The sequence below is a fragment of the Nycticebus coucang genome, chromosome 14 (assembly GCF_027406575.1).
Source record: "Nycticebus coucang isolate mNycCou1 chromosome 14, mNycCou1.pri, whole genome shotgun sequence".
Taxonomy (NCBI): Eukaryota; Metazoa; Chordata; class Mammalia; order Primates; family Lorisidae; genus Nycticebus; species Nycticebus coucang.
Genome location: NC_069793.1, coordinates 55,877,221 through 55,893,487, shown reverse-complemented (window position 1 = coordinate 55,893,487; position 16,267 = coordinate 55,877,221). Strand labels below are relative to the sequence as shown.

The window sequence follows — 16,267 nt, the reverse complement described above, 5'->3', positions numbered from 1 at the left end:
TTCACATGGCTTCCTGCGCCCAGCTCAGTGGCTCAGTCTGATGCCCCAGACAATGCCCAAAGTTCTCCACACTCCTGCTCAAGCTCTCCCCAAGGCAGTTCAACTAAGTGTCAAGTCCAAGAACACCGAAACAGTTCACAGGTAAGGCCTTTCCGGTTTGCAATCTCACTGCTGCTTGTACTTACGGTTGCCGGCGTGATTAGGTCGATTGAACACACGCAACCACTTGCCAGTTTTCCACTGTTTTTGTCCTCCTCTTGGGGTCTAGAAGTCTCTTGCTGGCTCCCTGTATCCTCAAAGGGATGATTATAGGCAGATCCCACCGGCCAGAGACGCCTGGAGTCTTGTCTCCCCAGACTCGCTGTTCCCAGTTGCAGGGAAGCTGTTACTCGGCCGCCATCTTTAATCTCTCTCTCATTCCAGTTTTAGTATATGTGCTGCTGGAGCGAGCAGAGGATGGGTAGAGGGAGAGTAATTGGTAGGACCACACCTACAGTGCATCTTACAAGGGTACATGTGAAATTTACTAGGTGTAGAATATAAATGTCTTAACACAATAACTAAGAAAAAGCCATGAAGGCTATGTTAACCATTTTGATGAAAACATTTCAAATTGTATATAAAACCAGCACATTGTACCCCATGATTGCATTAATGTACATAGCTATGATTTAATACAATAAATTCAGATTTTTATTTAAATTTTAAATTTAAATTTTAAAATGCTGCTAATATTTTTAAAATGCTAATCTAGTATCTTTTGTAACAACCTGGATGGAACTGGAGATCACTGTTCTAAGTAAAATATTGTAAGAATGGAAAAACAAACACCACATGTAGCCAATACTAAATTGGAACTAGTTGGTCAATACTTATGTGCACGCATGGAAGTAAAACTCAGTGGAAATCAAGTAATGGGAGAAAGGAGGAGGGGATGGGTAAATTCACACCTAATGGGTACATGATACACTTTCTGGGTGAGGGGAACACTTACAACTTTGACTTAAAATTTACAAATGAAAATTATGTAACCAAAACGTGTACCACCATAATATTCTGAAATTAAAAATCGTTTTAAAAATGCTGACAACTAAGGTGGCGCCTGTGGCTCAAAGGAGTAGGGCGCCAGCTCCATATGCCGGAGGTGGCAGGTTCAAACCCAGCCCCAGCCAAAAACTACCAAAACAAAAAAAAATGCTGACAACTAATTAAATTTTTAGTTGTACGAAAACACCATGAGTCATATAACATATACCAGCAGCTTATGATCTTTTTTTTTAATCTTTTAAAAAATTTTTTTAGAAATAGGGTCTCACACTGTCTTCCAGACTAGCAGCATAATCATAGCTCACTGTGACCTTGAACTCCTAGGTTCAAGTGATCTTCCTACTTCTGCCTCCCAAAGTACTAGGATTACAGACGTGAGCCACAGAGCCTAGCCCTGACTGTTTTATGTCACAGAGGAATTTGGACTAAATGAAACATCAACTAAAGTATGGAAGGGCAGAAACCCTCACATATAGCCACAAACCATCCCTTTTCACATTTTACCACATCTGAATCTGAGGGAATTTGGGATCTTAGGATTTTTTTTTCTTTCTATTACTTTTAGAGACAGAGTTTCGCTCTGTTGCCCAGGCTGGAGTACAGTCGCATGATTATAACTCACTGCAAGCAATCCTCCTGAGTCACCATACACTGCACTTTACTGGATTTCTTTAACCTTGCTAAGGAATGATGGAACAATTCATTCCATATCACACTGCAAATAAGAATTTCAAAGACTGTTTACATAGGTAGAACAGAACAAATTATCATCAAATTAAAGCTCATTTTAGGGAGAGAAAAGTCAAGGGAGAAACACTAGGTAATAAACAAAGTAATAGGTAATAAGAGAGCACCTGCTCTTTGCTAGACTGTATTGTATGTGACAAGTTATTGGTTTGCTTGTTTACAGTCCTAGAGCAGGACTTTCTCTTTCCGGTTCAAATTTTGTCTGCCCCTAACATGCCTGGCACATATGTATAGTGTTGAAACATAGTGATACAGGACAAGTGGCATCCCAGCCAGCTCAGTGGAGTTAGGGGGGCAGATGGCTGCCTCCACCTTGGTGGTGTTGGTGGGGTGTCAGGGAGCAGAGGAACCAGAGGGCTGGAGGGTAGGCAGGGGGACGCCACCCCACAGGAGGCTCCAGTAGCCCGAGGGGACAGACAACTGCTAGGAGACAACAGCACCTTAGGTTTCCCACCCCTTGCACTTACAGCAGTACAGGGAACCCCCATTTTCTAGGCCCGGTCAATTTCAGGTAAATTTCCTAGGTCTGGGAATGAAAGGGATTGTAGCCATTCATTTGGGTCCCAGACACACTAAATGTAACCACTGAGGGTCCCAGATATGCTAAATGTAACTACAGCGGGTCCTAGACACACTACATGTTAACTATCAAGCCCTGCTAAATGTAACTACCGAAGGCCCCACACAACTATATATATACCCCTAGACAAAGTGCCAGGGGAGGGACAGAGACAGAGAGAGGGAGCTTTTCTCTCCCAACTTGGGTTTTCTCTCCCTGCCAGGAGCTTTGGTGTTTTTGTATTCTTTTCTGTAAATAAATCCTGTCTTACCACTGATCTGTGGTCCACGGATTTATTCTTCAAATCACCCAGACCAAGAACCTACTGAAGATGAAATTCTGGTATCAATAGTATGCACTTAATAAATATTTGTAAAATGAATGAATGAATCTCATTATTTTTTCATCATATAGACAAAAAAACAAAAAAAATTTTTGAGACAGAGTCTCATTCTGCTGCTCTAGGCCAGAGTGCTGTGGCATCATAGTTCATAGCAAACTCAAACTCTGGGGCTCAAGCAATCCTCTTACCTCAGCCTCCCAAGCAGCTAGGACTACAGGCGTCTGCCACAACATGCAGCTAATTTTTTCATTTTCAGTAGAGACGAAGTCTCACTCTTGCTCAGGCTGGTCTTGAACTCATGAGCTCAAGCAATACACGCACCTTGGCCTCCCAGAGTGCTAGGATTATAAAAGTAAGCCACCACATACCCAGCCAATAAGAAAATTGAGATTCAAAGAGAATATGCTCTCTGTTCAGTATAATTCACCTACTGAAAAAAGAACTAGGAAATGAACCCAAGTTTCTGTGTTCTTTAAGTACCTCTTGTATCTATCTGTTACTGAATAACTGCTCTCAAAGATGCTGGAATTCCTCTCTTCAGATTTATTTTTTCTGAATTTAATGGCAACAGGGTTTTCCATCCTAGCTTCCAACAAAGCTTGAAGGAATACAATTTGCATGTAGTACAATGGTATTTTAAAAAAATCTATCAAACACAGGAAAGAAAGACTCCTAAAATTCCCTAAACTCCAAATTAGATTATTTTTACTTTGTACTGACATAAACCCTGTGATTCTATGGATTTCTCCCTAACTGCCGTATATCAAAAACTACTGATAAAAGCAAATGTAAAAAGCCCAAATGTGGGGAACTTGAAATGAAATTGAAACCGTACATATTGCTGGTTCATAAACTGATACAAGTCATTTGGGGAAAAAAATAGTAACATATAATGAATGATAATGTTCAAAGTCTATAATCCAGCAATCTCACTCATGAAAATTTATCCTAGACAGTTATTCAGAAGAAAAAACTATATCAACAAGTGTCCACTGCATCACTGTCTCTAACAGCAAAGAATACAGTAAGACTAAAAAACTGAAAACAAATTACATAAGAAAATGGGTTAAGAAATTACAGTAAGAGGGGGCACCCATGCTCAGTGGTTAGAGCACCAGCCATGTCCACTGGGGCTGCTGGGTTCGAACCCCGCCTGGGCCTGCTAAAGAAGAAGAACAACAACAACAACAAAATATAGCCAGAAGGTGGTGCCTGTGGCTCAGTGGGTAGGACGCTGGCCCCATATACTGAGGGTGGCGGCTCCGGCCAAACTACAGCAAAAAGTAGCTGGGCGTTGTGGAGGGCACCTATAGTCCCAGCTACTTGGGAGGCTGAGGCAAGAGAATCACCTAAGCCCAGGAGTTAGACATTGCTGTGAGCTGAGGCCATGGCACTCTACCCAGGGGAACAGCTTGAGACTCTGTCTCCAAAAAAAAAAATTTAAAGCAAAATACAGACCAGGCATGGTGGTTCATGCCTATAATCCTAGCACTCTGGGAAGCTAGGATAACTTGCTTAAGTCAGGAGTTAGAGACCAGCCTCAATAAAAGTGAGACCCTGTCTCTACTAAAAATAAAAAAGCTGGGCGGCGTCTGTGGCTCAGTGAGTAGGGCGCCAGCCCCATATGCTGAGGGTGCAGGGTTCAAACCCAGCCCCCACCAAACTGCAACTAAAAAAAAAAAAAAAAATAGCCGGGCGTTGTGGTGGGCGCCTGTAGTCCCAGCTGCTCGGGAGGCTGAGGCAAGAGAATCGCGTAAGCCCAAGAGTAAAGAGGTTGCTGTGAGCCGTGTGACGCCATGGCACTCTACCTGAGGGCGGTACAGTGAGACTCTGTCTCTACAAAAAAAAAAAATTAAAAAAAAAAAAATAAAATAAAAAAATAAAAAAGCTATCTAGGTATCATGCTGTAGGCAAAAGGACAGCTTAAACCCAAAATTTTGAGGTTACTATGAGCTATGACGCCATGGCATACTACCCAGGCAACAGAGACTTGTATGTATAAATAAATAAATAAAATAAAATAAAAACAAAATACAAAAGGATACTATGATCATCAACTATGTCTCCATGGAGACGAGAGCTGAAAGGTGATACTCAGAAATAAAAACGGCATTATAGGGTAGAATGAGTTGAAGTGTCTATACTTAAATTTGTTTTAGAATTTCCTTTTAATATTGCACTGTCTTTTCAATAACATGTACTTTTTCAATTCTTTCTGAAATAAATTATTTAAATATTTATGTGAAATAAATTATTTTAAAAATAAAAATAAATTTAATAAAAATAATAAATTATTTAATAAATTATAAATTATTTATTTAAATATTTATCTGAAATAAATTATTTATTTAAATATATTTAGAAATTCAAATTTGTATTTCTCCCTAATTCTCACTTAGAAAAGAGCAAAAACCCTGGCTCTTCTCATTTTGAGTTAATGGTCTTCTACCTGAAAAAGGAAAGCAGCATACTATTTCCAAATGTCTGTGTCTATAGACAAAGAGCAAGTAAATGGGGCTGAATCCACCCATAATGTTGTTGTCTAAAGGACTCATGAGGAACTCAGGAACCTAGAGAAGAAAGGGAGAGGTACCACCAGGGTCCTCTTCAGGGTGGTGGTGTGTTCCCAAGGCCACCTGGAGGCTTGAGGTAGCATAAAAGTCAGTACCTCATTTAGGTGCTTTCCCAAGTTACTGCCTGGCATCATCTCCCTCTCATGCATTTCCCAGGGATTTTCTGAGGCCTTGACTTTCTGAGGGAGCACAGATGCCTGAGATGTCACAAGGCCATGCTCTACTTCAGAAGAGATGTCACAGAGAAGGACATCCTTCAGAGGTCATGTCCAAGGTCAAGCCCCATGTGCCACTGTGGAGGGACACATCACCTAATGCTAAACATCTGGTTGCTACTCATCTTTGCAGATACAGAACTCAGCTTTGCTCTCTCAGAGCTCATTGACCTCGGGAAACTGATCCACACTGAACATACCCCACATGAGCTGTATGTTTAAGTCACATGATTGACTTTTGAAGGGAGGGAGCTGGCTAGAAAACCAGAGCAGAGTCAGGCAACTATCCAGGGCACTTTCTCTATCCTGGAAATCAAACCATTAATGAGAAGAATATTAGGTGAGCCCAGAACCCAACATCAGGGAGGTCTTCTGGTGGCCTGAGGGACAAGATGCAGCTCCTCTATAACCACAGAACCTGGCAAATTATCCAGGAGTGTTGAACCCTACGCTCCATCCCTTACACAGTCTTTGTCCTCACTCCAGGCCCCAATTACAATATACCTGGTGGTTACCTTCCATTTCCAAGGCTCTCCCCAGCTTACCTCCATTTATAGATCCTCTTTTCAAGGGTAGGTTCTAGTAACTCAGCTCATCTCTTATGCATTTCCTAGTCAGTTTTGATGTCAAATAGAAGATGATCTTGTCTTAGACTTTGCCTCCCCCCCTCCCTTTTCTGCTGGTCATATGCACTATGTGAGTAAAGTTGGAGGAGTGATGAAGACCACAATGCTGCGAGGTCAGAGAGGGAGTGGCCACTGAGATAAAAGGAGATCTGGAGAGACAAGACTACAGGCTAGGCCCAGGCTCTGGATCCTACCAGCTATAGAGCCTCTGGCAAGTCACTCAACTCCTCTGTGCTTCAGTTTTCTCATGCATAAATGAGATTGGTACTACTGAACTCTCAGGCAGATGCATTTTGTAAACTGCAAGGTGCGCTGAAAATGTTGGCTGTTATTAGTGTGAACTACAGTGTTCTGGGAAGAATCAGAATATAAGACAGACCTTAAGATTGAGGAATATGCCAGGCACATAGCTCACGCCTGTAATTCTAGCACTTTGGGAGGCTGAGGCTCAAGAGTTCAAGACCAGCCTGAGTAAGAAAAAAAAAAAAAAAAGGACTGAGGAATATTCAAAATACCTGGTCAGGAAGAGGATGGGCACGCCATACCTATTAAAAAAAAAAAAAAAAGATTGAGGAATATTCAAGATACCTGGTCAGGAAGAGAATGGGCACTCCAGGCAAGAGAAATGTTATAAGCAAAGACAAAAATGGAGAAGGAATGTACCAAGTACGGCTGCATTAGAAAGTAGGGGAGAAGGTGAGGTAAGGCTGGAAAGGCAGGTGGGCTGTATTCTGTTGCTAACAGAAGCTACTGAACTTTTTGACCAAATAAGTAAAAGAATGAAAGTCACGTTTTGCGAATACTAACATGGTGGAAGCACAAAGGATAGACTCTAGGAGGATTAGAATGCAGGCAAAGTGATCACAGGAGGGTATTGAAATCTCCAGAAAAGTCATGATGAGAACCTGAATAAAGACAGGGGTCGAAAAAAGCAGATTTGAGAGATAAATAAAAGGATATGGTGACAGTATGTTAAAAGACTTGGGGACAATTTTCATTATCTATGTGGACAACAGTACCACACACCAACCTATAGAATAAAGAAGGCAAGAGTGAACAGGAGAGTTTGAGTCTTTGGGTGTTTGTCTATCAAATGTTCAAAAGTTACTAACCAGTAATTAAGTGACCACACGGATATGGAGCTCAGCAATAGATTTGAACTTAAGCCACCCAAGAAGACCATGTACTGTGAAAAGATAAGAGGAACACAAGGCTGGGAAACTTCAATATCTAAATCAGTGATTTCTTTCTTTCTTTCTTTTTTTTTGCACTTTTAGCCAGGGGCCGGGCTTGAACCCACCACCCCCAGTATATGGGGCCAGTGCCTACTCCTTGAGCCACAGGTGCTGCCCTAAATCAGTGATTTTCAACTGGTGTGCCCTGAGAAGATCTTAGGTGTGTCACAAAAATTTATGGATCATTATTAATTAAATTATTTTTTTTTTTTTTGAGACAGAGCCTCAAGCTGTCGCCCTGGGTAGAGTGCTGTGGCATCACCGCTCACAGCAACCTCCAACTCCTGGGCTCAAGCAATTCTACTGCCTCTGCCTCCCAAGTAGTTGGGACTACAGGCGCCCACCACAACGCCCGACTATTTTTTGGTTGCAGCCTTCATTGTTGTCTGTCGGGCCCCCGGGCTGGATTCGAACCCGCCAGCTCAGGTGTATGTGGCTGATGCCTTAGCCGCTTGAGCCACAGGCGCTGAGCCTAATTAAATTATTTTCAAAAGAAGTTCAGGCTTGGTGCCTGTAGCTCAGGGGTTAGGGTGCCAGCCACATACACCAGGGATGGTGGGTTTGAACCCGGCCCAGGCCTGCTAAGCAACAATGACAACTACAAAAAAACAAAATAGCCCGGCATTGTGGCAGGCGCCTGTAGTCCCAGCTATTTGGGAGGCTGAGGCCCAAGAGTTTAAGGTTGCTGTGAGCTGTGATGCCAAAGCACTCTACAGAGGGTGACATAATGAGACTGTCTCAAAAAAAAAGTTCAAAGCACAGTAATTCTTTTTTTTACTTTTTCTTGATCAACATAATTTAAGTGTGCCACGGAAGTTTAACTATAGATTCAAATGTACTATAAGATAAAAAAAAGCTTGGAAAACACTGATGTAAACAGTAGAAGAATGTGAAAAGACTGCGGAGAAAGGCAAAGTTTCTCTAGTTAAAGGCGGCAAAGAATTAAAGTATAACAGAAAGAACAAGTGGTATAAAGAATGGTAAGAGTCCATTCAGTTCAGCAACTGAATGCTTATTGATGGCATTACTAAGAGCAATTCCACTGAAGTGTGGGACTGGGAACTAGACTGCAGTGCAAATGGTCAGGATTTGTAGACTACTCTTTTGGAAAGCTTAGCTGTAAAGGAAAGAGGATGGGTAGTAGAGACTGAGAATTCAGGATACTTTAGACAAAATATGTTTTAGCTAAAGGGAGCAAGGCAGAGAAAAATACAAACACAGAATTGAGTGGAGAACACTGGTTTTGAAAGAGCAACTTAAGACAGCAGAGATGCCTCTTCCACTTAGTGAAGAAAGTTGAACATATGCCAAGAACTGCATGAATTCAAGGAATGCATGAATGAACGATCCTTGAGCCCATAAAGAATCGGGTTTGGTTGGGAAGACAAATATACATCAGTAATATATAAGAGCTATGTAGTAGGTTGTGTGGTAAAGGTGGGTAAGTGAGCAACTATACTTACTATATATACTTCTCTCTATATAGAGAAGTTTCACAGAAACAGAACTATACTTACTATATATACTTCTCTAAATAGAGAGAAGTTTTACAGAAGAGAGGCTTGAATCTGGTCCAGGAGAAGAAAGGGTCACAATCGTGTTAAAGTAGATTGTGAAGAACACCTCAATGTTGCGTTTGGAAAAAGTATTTGCTGGGGATAGATTAAAAGAACCATGTAGCAGGGCGGCGCCTGTGGCTCAGCGGGTAGGGCGCCGGTCCCACATGCCGGAGGTGGCGGGTTCAAACCCAGCCCTGGCCAAATTAAAAAAAAAAAAAAAAAAAAAGAACCATGTAGCAATCAGGCACATAGGCCCCAAAGGCGTTATTAGGTTGTTCAAACTCGAGAATACATCCAAGATAGCACAAGGGCAAAGGACAAAGACAGAGTGGCCACTCATGAGTACCGGCAAACAGGCCCAGAAGACGGCATTTCAGGAGACCCCACGAACGTCAAAAAGAGCAGAGCGAGGCACCAGGTGGGCACACGAGAGTTAAATATTGCCTTGTGGCTCCTCACTGAGGACGAGAGACAAATGAGCAGCCATTATGACACGGCAGGAGCAAACCACTAAAGACAGGTGAAGCGTGTGCGACCGCCCAGGTCTGGGGCATCTTGGAAGGAGCTGAGAGGCCCTTTGGGTGGGCCAAAGCGGTTCCCCGGCCCAGGCGCCAAGAAACAGCCCTGCCCTCTTAGGGCTCCGCGGCGTGCCTCGTGGTGCCCAAGCTCCGGATTTCTCAACAGTTTTCAGTCTCCAACCATGTCACGACCGTCTGCATCTGTAAGAGTTCGCGGGCACCACGCCTCCACCTCCAGGCGTGACGAGACCACAGAGGAGACGACTACGAGCAGAAAGAGGAAACAGTCAGCAGAAGCACAAAACCCGCGAGACTGAGGAAACGCCGCCCGAGACCCGGTGTCCCTGGCCGGAAGTGAGGTTTTTGCTCCTCCCACCGTGTTCGATATCTCGCGATACTTCGCAAAGGCCTTCCTCTTTCGTCTCGGCCGCCGACATGGTAGGTGATTCTTTTCTTGCCTCTGTCCCCATGTTGGCCTGGACTCCGAGCTGTAGTCCTGTTGCCCCCAAGCCAACCCAACCCCCTGCCTTGGCCAGATTTTCCAGGCCGTGCAGGGTCGGCCGCCGGGCAGGGTAGCCGGCGTGGGTCCGAGGCGTGGCGGAAGGCTGGGACCGCGTGTTTGGTTTAGGGTTCGGATCTCTTGAGACATGCGAGCCCGAGTGCCACGGCGATGAGACTACGCGGCCCTGGGCTAGTGCCTGTTTTCAACTTTGCCGCAGGCGCGGGAAGGCAGTTCGTTGGCCCACAGACCCACCGCACGCTGGCAGGCTTCTCCCTCTTCCCGTTTTTCCTTAGGCCTTACCACTAAGCTCCTTTTTCCACGCAGCCATCCAGATTGAGGAAGACCCGGAAGCTTCGGGGCCACGTGAGCCACGGCCACGGCCGTATCGGTAAGTGCCAGCTTCCCCTCCTGTTTGGCCTGGGGCTCCTTTTGTCATTGGAGAGATAAAAATTGAACGGGGTACAGTATTATTTGAAGAAGTGGAGTGCTGTCAGGTGGAGCACTGAAAAGATGTTGAAAGAATCTTGAACAAAGTCTTGAAGGAATAGTAGTACTGAAAGGTATTCAGACTGGAAAACAGTGTAAGGGCACATAAAGAGTGGGGATATACCTTTTGCGCCAGATAATTTTGAGAGGGCTACTTAGCAGTGTAGTTTTTTATTTCTGCAGGCAAACACAGGAAGCACCCAGGAGGCCGAGGTAATGCTGGTGGCATGCATCATCACAGGATTAACTTCGACAAATAGTGAGTCTCCTTGGACTGCTTTTACTGACACAGCTTGGGAAGTATAGGCAGAGGGCAGGCTTAGAATGTTCTAAAGGCTGGAAGGTAGCCTCTTCTTTTGGCCTGTTAGTCATTTTTACCAAGGTAACACTTGATGTGAACTGAAAACCTGTCATCGAGGCTAGAGTCACGCTTGGGTATTGGTTATTGCCTTAGTGTGCTAGAGTCCTCGAAGAGTAACTGCTGACCTTATTCGCTGGCTGTGACCCTAATGGCACAGTCAGTCACCAGGTTAGTGACATGGGTTCATCTTGACCTACACAACTGTTAGACTCACTTATATCCTCAAGTTAAAGATACAATTGGTTCTTTAGAAGCTCTGTATTATAGGAATGTGTGGATTTTTCATAGAATGCTGTCAAGTGATTTTAATATTATTCTTACCTTCCTTAATGATTGATACTGGTTCTATGAAATAAGGCTAACTTTTTCTCCTTGATAGTCTTTGTTGGTTTCTAAAGGTTAATTCATCAAATGGATTGTGTGCCTGTTGTGTGGAAGTTGCTGTTCTATACCACTGAACAATTTCTACTGTAATGGGAAATAACTATAAAGATAATAAACATAGATTCTTAATCAGAGTGAGGTTATAAGGATGATTGCTTTTTCTTCCCAGTCACCCAGGTTACTTTGGGAAAGTTGGTATGAGGCATTACCACTTAAAGAGGAACCAGAGCTACTGCCCAACCGTTAACCTTGATAAATTGTGGACATTGGTCAGTGAGCAGACACGGGTAAATGCTGCCAAAAATAAGACAGGAGTTGCTCCCATCATTGATGTAGTACGATCGGTGAGTGAATTTGGGGGATTTTTATATAGTTTCTTGCCTTTACAAAACTCTGGCTTAGTCTAATTTCCTACCTGAATTCTATCCTATACTGACTAGGTTACATGCCAGACAATTCCACATTTTGGTAGAATTAGCATAAATTATTCACTGTGATCAAAATGGAATTCTGTCCTGCCCCACTCCCTGGCTTGCTCCTATCTTCCCTTTCACAAATAATTACATCTTTGCTTGAATGTCTTTCCAATGTGCCTACTGTCATTGCCCACAATGCAACAAATTTACATTCCTTGCCTTGAACTTTAGCTAGTTAGGTTGAGGTGCAGCTCTGGCCCTTCATGTTCCTCATAAAGTCCTAATATGCTCACTTGTTACGCAAGGCCCTACATTATCTGAAGAGATTTCTTCCCCCAAAACCTTCAGAACATTTTTTTTTTGTATGTCAATTGTGGTTCTCATTCTTGTCAGTCTCCCATGAATATGGATGTATTTTTAAAGGCCAGAACCCCAGAGAGTCTTCAGTTAAGCATTAAATTCTCATCAGCCATCCTGCATAGTGTCTTTTGCGCAATTTTGGTGGTCAGGACTTGAAGCATTGCTGGGAATATGGCTGGCCATTTTTACTTATTAGGGGTATTTTTTTTCTTTATTTTATTTTTTTTTATTGTTGGGGATTCATTGAGGGTACAATAAGCCAGGTTACACTGATTGCAATTGTTAGGTAAAGTCCCTCCTGCAATCATGTCTTGCCCCCATAAAGTGTGACACACACCAAGGTCCCACCCCCCTCCCTCCGTCCCTCTTTCTGCTTCCCTTATTGGGGGTATTGAGCTGGAGAGGAAAGTTTGTACTTTGCCGAGACTAGAGTCACATCTTGACACAACTCTTGTCCTGGTGTGCTAGAGTCCTCGAAGAGAATCTGCTGGTCTTGATTCACTGGCAGGGGCAATCAGTGCCCCTGTTAGTGCCCAGATCAGTAACATTCCCTCCCTGGGTTTTAGAAAGTGGGTTGGCAGGAATCTTTTCTTATACCCAGGGGAGTTGGTACCTGCTGTAGAGTATTGTAAATTCTTTTGTTTTTTCTTCTAGGGCTACTACAAAGTTCTGGGGAAGGGAAAACTCCCAAAGCAGCCAGTCATTGTGAAGGCCAAATTCTTCAGCAGAAGAGCTGAAGAGAAGATTAAGGGTGTTGGAGGGGCTTGTGTCCTGGTGGCTTGAAGCCAAATGGAGGGGAGGTTCATTAAATGCTATTTCCTTGTGGTCTGAGTATAGGTTCTTTGGTGGCATCTCTGCCTTACCTGCATATTGGGAGTCCACTTAACAGGTTTACTAAGGATATGAGGGCATGGTTCCTGCTGATTACCCTCAAAATGTGCATAGTAAAAATAGAACCAACACTTAGAGGCAAAAGTGAGAATGATACCTACTGATAATTGAAGTACCTATTAAAAGGACCATTTGTGTTGCACTTGGAATTTTACAGTGAGTGGGAGAATGCCACTGTTCCACATGGCTCAAAGGGAACAGGGCTTCCATATATGTTAAAAGTGGGCTAGATTCCAGAGAGCAGTTGTCATGAGATTCATAGGTCCCTGTGCATCAGGATCTTCAAAGATTTAATCATGAAATGTAAGTTTTCTTTCCAGTCAGAGAAAATTGGGAAATCCTGAAGGCTGGAAACTGGTATTTGGGTTTGATGACCAATGCTTGCTTACAAATAGAATCCTTAAGATCTTTGTGTATCTCAGGGTTAATTGTAATTGCTACAGTTCTATAGCTCTTTCTGAGACTTTGAACCAAAGTAACAATCCAGAATCTGGGCAAAGAAGTAATTAAGATAACACTTAAACTACTGGGTAGCACTACTAGTTTTTCTTGGTCTCTATGGGGTCATACATAGACAAATCTGTCAGGACAACTTTTGGATGTTGGGGATCAAATGTCTGGAAGCACAAGGGAGATTCTTTTACATTGACTTAGATAAGAACAGGAAAGAAGAGTCAAAGCATTTATATAGTTGTGTAATATTAAATGCACTCTTGGGATGTGCAACTGCTAGAGAAAGGTAAAACTGAGGGCTCTCCATGAGTGCCTTTTAAGAATTAAAAGGAAGCAGAGACCAAGCATCTGCAGCAGGTGGTCAGTAGTTGGGAGTGGGCTCAATCTGATTTCTACCTAGCTACTATGTGACTGTTCCCAGTTTCTTTAAATTTATGTTAAAATGCCTACTTGAGGGTCGTATATATTAGGCAAAATGGAAAACACGCACTCCTTTTGACTTAGTGACAACGTTTAAACTTGTAAGAGCAGATGGCAGTCAATTAACCTTCATGTAATTGTCAAGGGAAACTGACCCTAGCAGAGGGAATGGCAAAATGATAATGAGTTTCAGGAAACCCACTTGGAAAGATTAGGCAAATGGAAGGCTGTGAGGGTAACTATGTAACAGCTGGGTGGATGGTCTGGGTCTTCTGGAGGGTAGCAGTCTTATCACAGAAAGCTACCTGACAAAGTCATGTGTTCTGCGTGAGTGTATACTAGACTGACCACTTGGCTTTATAGGACTAGAAACTTTCATATTTCAGTTTGCAGTGTTGTCAATGTTGCTGAAAACAGACTGTCGTGTGGTGAGGGGCAGACTGAGAATAGTTAGGAGTCTCCTCTAATGTCAGTGCTTCAGCCCATGGTCACTAACGTTTTTAATGAGATAGCCTATCAAAGCTGCACACGGGCCCCATGCAGATTACATGAGGACTTTTTCTCGTCTGCGGTGGTGGATATCATAAAAATTGCGTGAACTTTTGGCCCGTCATCTTTAGTTAGTATTTGTGTATTTAATGTGTGCCAGAAGACAACTCTATAATGTCGCCGGGTAAGCCAAAAAATTGTGGACCCCCAATGAGGTTTTCAAATGGGAGCAGAGTTGTCAGATGCACTCCAACTCTGGCAATCAATCTTAACATCTTAAAAGTTGTGGTAAATTGGAACACCTACTACATTAGGTTAACACCTGATTTTTTTTAAAGCTTGAATTGCTGAGGATTTAATTTCTGGCCTAATATTTATGTCTTAAATACGTTTTAATCCAAACCTTGGAGGTGCGCATTATCACTCGATTTATAGGAAAGGTCTCCGCGTAATTTGTAAAAGCAGTCCCCTGCGAAATCAGCCAGGTCAGAGATAAATGCAAAGACGTTAATCCCTACTCAATGGCTAATCATCCTAAGAGCAGTAAGTTTTTTTTTTTGTAGAGACAGAGTCTTACTTTATCGCCCTCGGTAGAGTGCCGTGGCCTCACACAGCTCACAGCAACCTCCAACTCCTGGGCCTAAGCGATTCTCTTGCCTCAGCCTCTCAAGTAGCTGGGACTACAGGCGCCCGCCACAACGCCCGGCTATTTTTTGGTTGCAGTTTGGCCGGGGCGGGTTTGAACCCGCCATCCTCGGTATATGGGGCCGGCGCCTTACCGACTGAGCCACAGGCGCCGCCTGAGCAGTAAGTTTCTTGTTTAACCAAATACGTATTAACTTCCCAGTCAAAAGCCTCCAGCACTAATAGGGATTCTAGAAGCTGGAGACTGGCAGCGCTCCGAAACCCTCGGTCTACGCTGCCGGACTTCAACAGCCTGCGGACACTGAACAGCTCGGGCCTCCGCTCGCCCTTAAAGAGCCCTTCCTGGAGGTTGTGAGATTCTGGTTCCGGGACACGTTTGCTTGTCCCCGCCCCCCTCGGCCGGAAGCACGATCTACAACCCTCTGAGCCTTTCTCTCGCCGGTTTCCGACCTAAGGGTTCTCTGCTGGGGCCGCGAAGCTCCAGTCTCAGTCGCTGTGCAGAGGCGGGCCCCATCGGAGCAATGTTGCTGCACTTCAAACGCTGCTTGCAGGCAGGCCGGCGGCTCACGCCTGTAATCCTAGCTTTTTTTTTTTTTTCTTCCTTTTTTTTGGCCAGGGCTGGGTTTGAACTCGCCACCTCCGGCATATGGGGCCGGCGCCCTACTCCTTTGAGCCACAGGCGCCGCTGTTGTAATCCTAGCTTTTTGGAAGGCCAGGGCGAGAGGATCGCTTGAGACCAGCCTGAGCAATGGCGAGACCTTGTTCTACAATCTTTTTATTAAATTAGGCAGGCTTAGAGGCGGTGCACCTGTAGTGCTAGTCTTAGGCAAGCTGAGGCAGGATTGCTTGAGCCTATGAGTTTGAGGTTACAATGGAACTGTGATGATGCCGCTGCACTCTAGCCCAGGTAACAGCGAGACCCTGCCTCAAAACAACAAACCTCACTTGTGGGTTAAGAAACGGAGGCGTGGTCCCCACATAGACTTTCAAGATGGAAATTTATACACCTTTTGAGAATCTAAAATGTAAGGAGCACCAACAACATTCAAGGGTACCTCGGGCTAAGAAAAGAATGCTTGTACATACATGGAAATGTCCTGGAAGAACATAAAACAGAAAAGGGATTTCCTCTTGGCTTAGGGAGGTGAGGGAGATTGTGTTTTAGTACAGTTCGAGTTTCTTGTTTAACCAAATGCATATTACTTTCATGTTAAAAAGTGATATAAATGAGCAAAATAACTTGAAAGTGCTACCAGAAACTTGCCAATGCTGAGAAGCAGTTTCCTCTCGTTAAGAGTTTTCATGGCTAAAGTTACACCACCTCCATAGGCAAGTTTATGATGCTTTGAAATGCTTACCACCACATCATCTGGCTCTGGAAACAAAAATTTGTACATAAATACAAAAAATTTGTATCACCCTAGTAAGAATGTAGGTT

The 16,267-nt window shown here is 43.6% G+C and overlaps 2 protein-coding genes and 2 non-coding genes across 5 annotated transcripts in view; 3 read left to right on the top strand and 1 right to left on the bottom strand.

Annotated features, from left to right (window-relative positions):
- The window catches only part of TRIM66 (tripartite motif containing 66), a 79,387-nt gene extending 69,781 nt beyond the window's left edge, over positions 1-9,606 (bottom strand). The window contains exon 1 of one of the 2 annotated variants that reach the window (XM_053562357.1): positions 9,251-9,606. The gene's annotated coding sequence lies outside the window, so the exon portion shown is untranslated. Of the gene's footprint in view, positions 1-6,029; positions 7,593-9,250 lie in introns of those variants that run through there. The other variant, XM_053562356.1, reaches the window with a different exon arrangement.
- A 123-nt stretch (positions 9,607-9,729) lies between these two features.
- RPL27A (ribosomal protein L27a) lies at positions 9,730-12,753 on the top strand. The gene is made up of 5 exons (XM_053562362.1): positions 9,730-9,860; positions 10,249-10,312; positions 10,594-10,669; positions 11,325-11,499; positions 12,586-12,753. The coding sequence occupies exons 1-5, from the start codon at positions 9,858-9,860 to the stop codon at positions 12,712-12,714; spliced, it is 447 nt and encodes a 148-aa protein (XP_053418337.1). The 5' UTR covers positions 9,730-9,857; the 3' UTR covers positions 12,715-12,753.
- LOC128566202 (small nucleolar RNA SNORA3/SNORA45 family) lies at positions 10,823-10,952 on the top strand. The gene has a single exon (XR_008374490.1). It is a non-coding gene; the product is annotated as a small nucleolar RNA SNORA3/SNORA45 family (small nucleolar RNA).
- LOC128566201 (small nucleolar RNA SNORA3/SNORA45 family) lies at positions 12,351-12,481 on the top strand. Its single transcript, XR_008374489.1, has one exon. It is a non-coding gene; the product is annotated as a small nucleolar RNA SNORA3/SNORA45 family (small nucleolar RNA).
- Positions 12,754-16,267: the final 3,514 nt, after the last annotated feature.

What these genes read in the sequence shown, in the direction of transcription:
- RPL27A (XM_053562362.1), top strand. An exon ending in AGGATTAACTTCGACAAATA is followed by an intron (nt 10,670 to 11,324) that starts GTGAGTCTCCTT and finishes TTTTCTTCCCAG; the next exon opens with TCACCCAGGTTACTTTGGGA. An exon ending in TCATTGATGTAGTACGATCG is followed by an intron (nt 11,500 to 12,585) that starts GTGAGTGAATTT and finishes TTTTTCTTCTAG; the next exon opens with GGCTACTACAAAGTTCTGGG.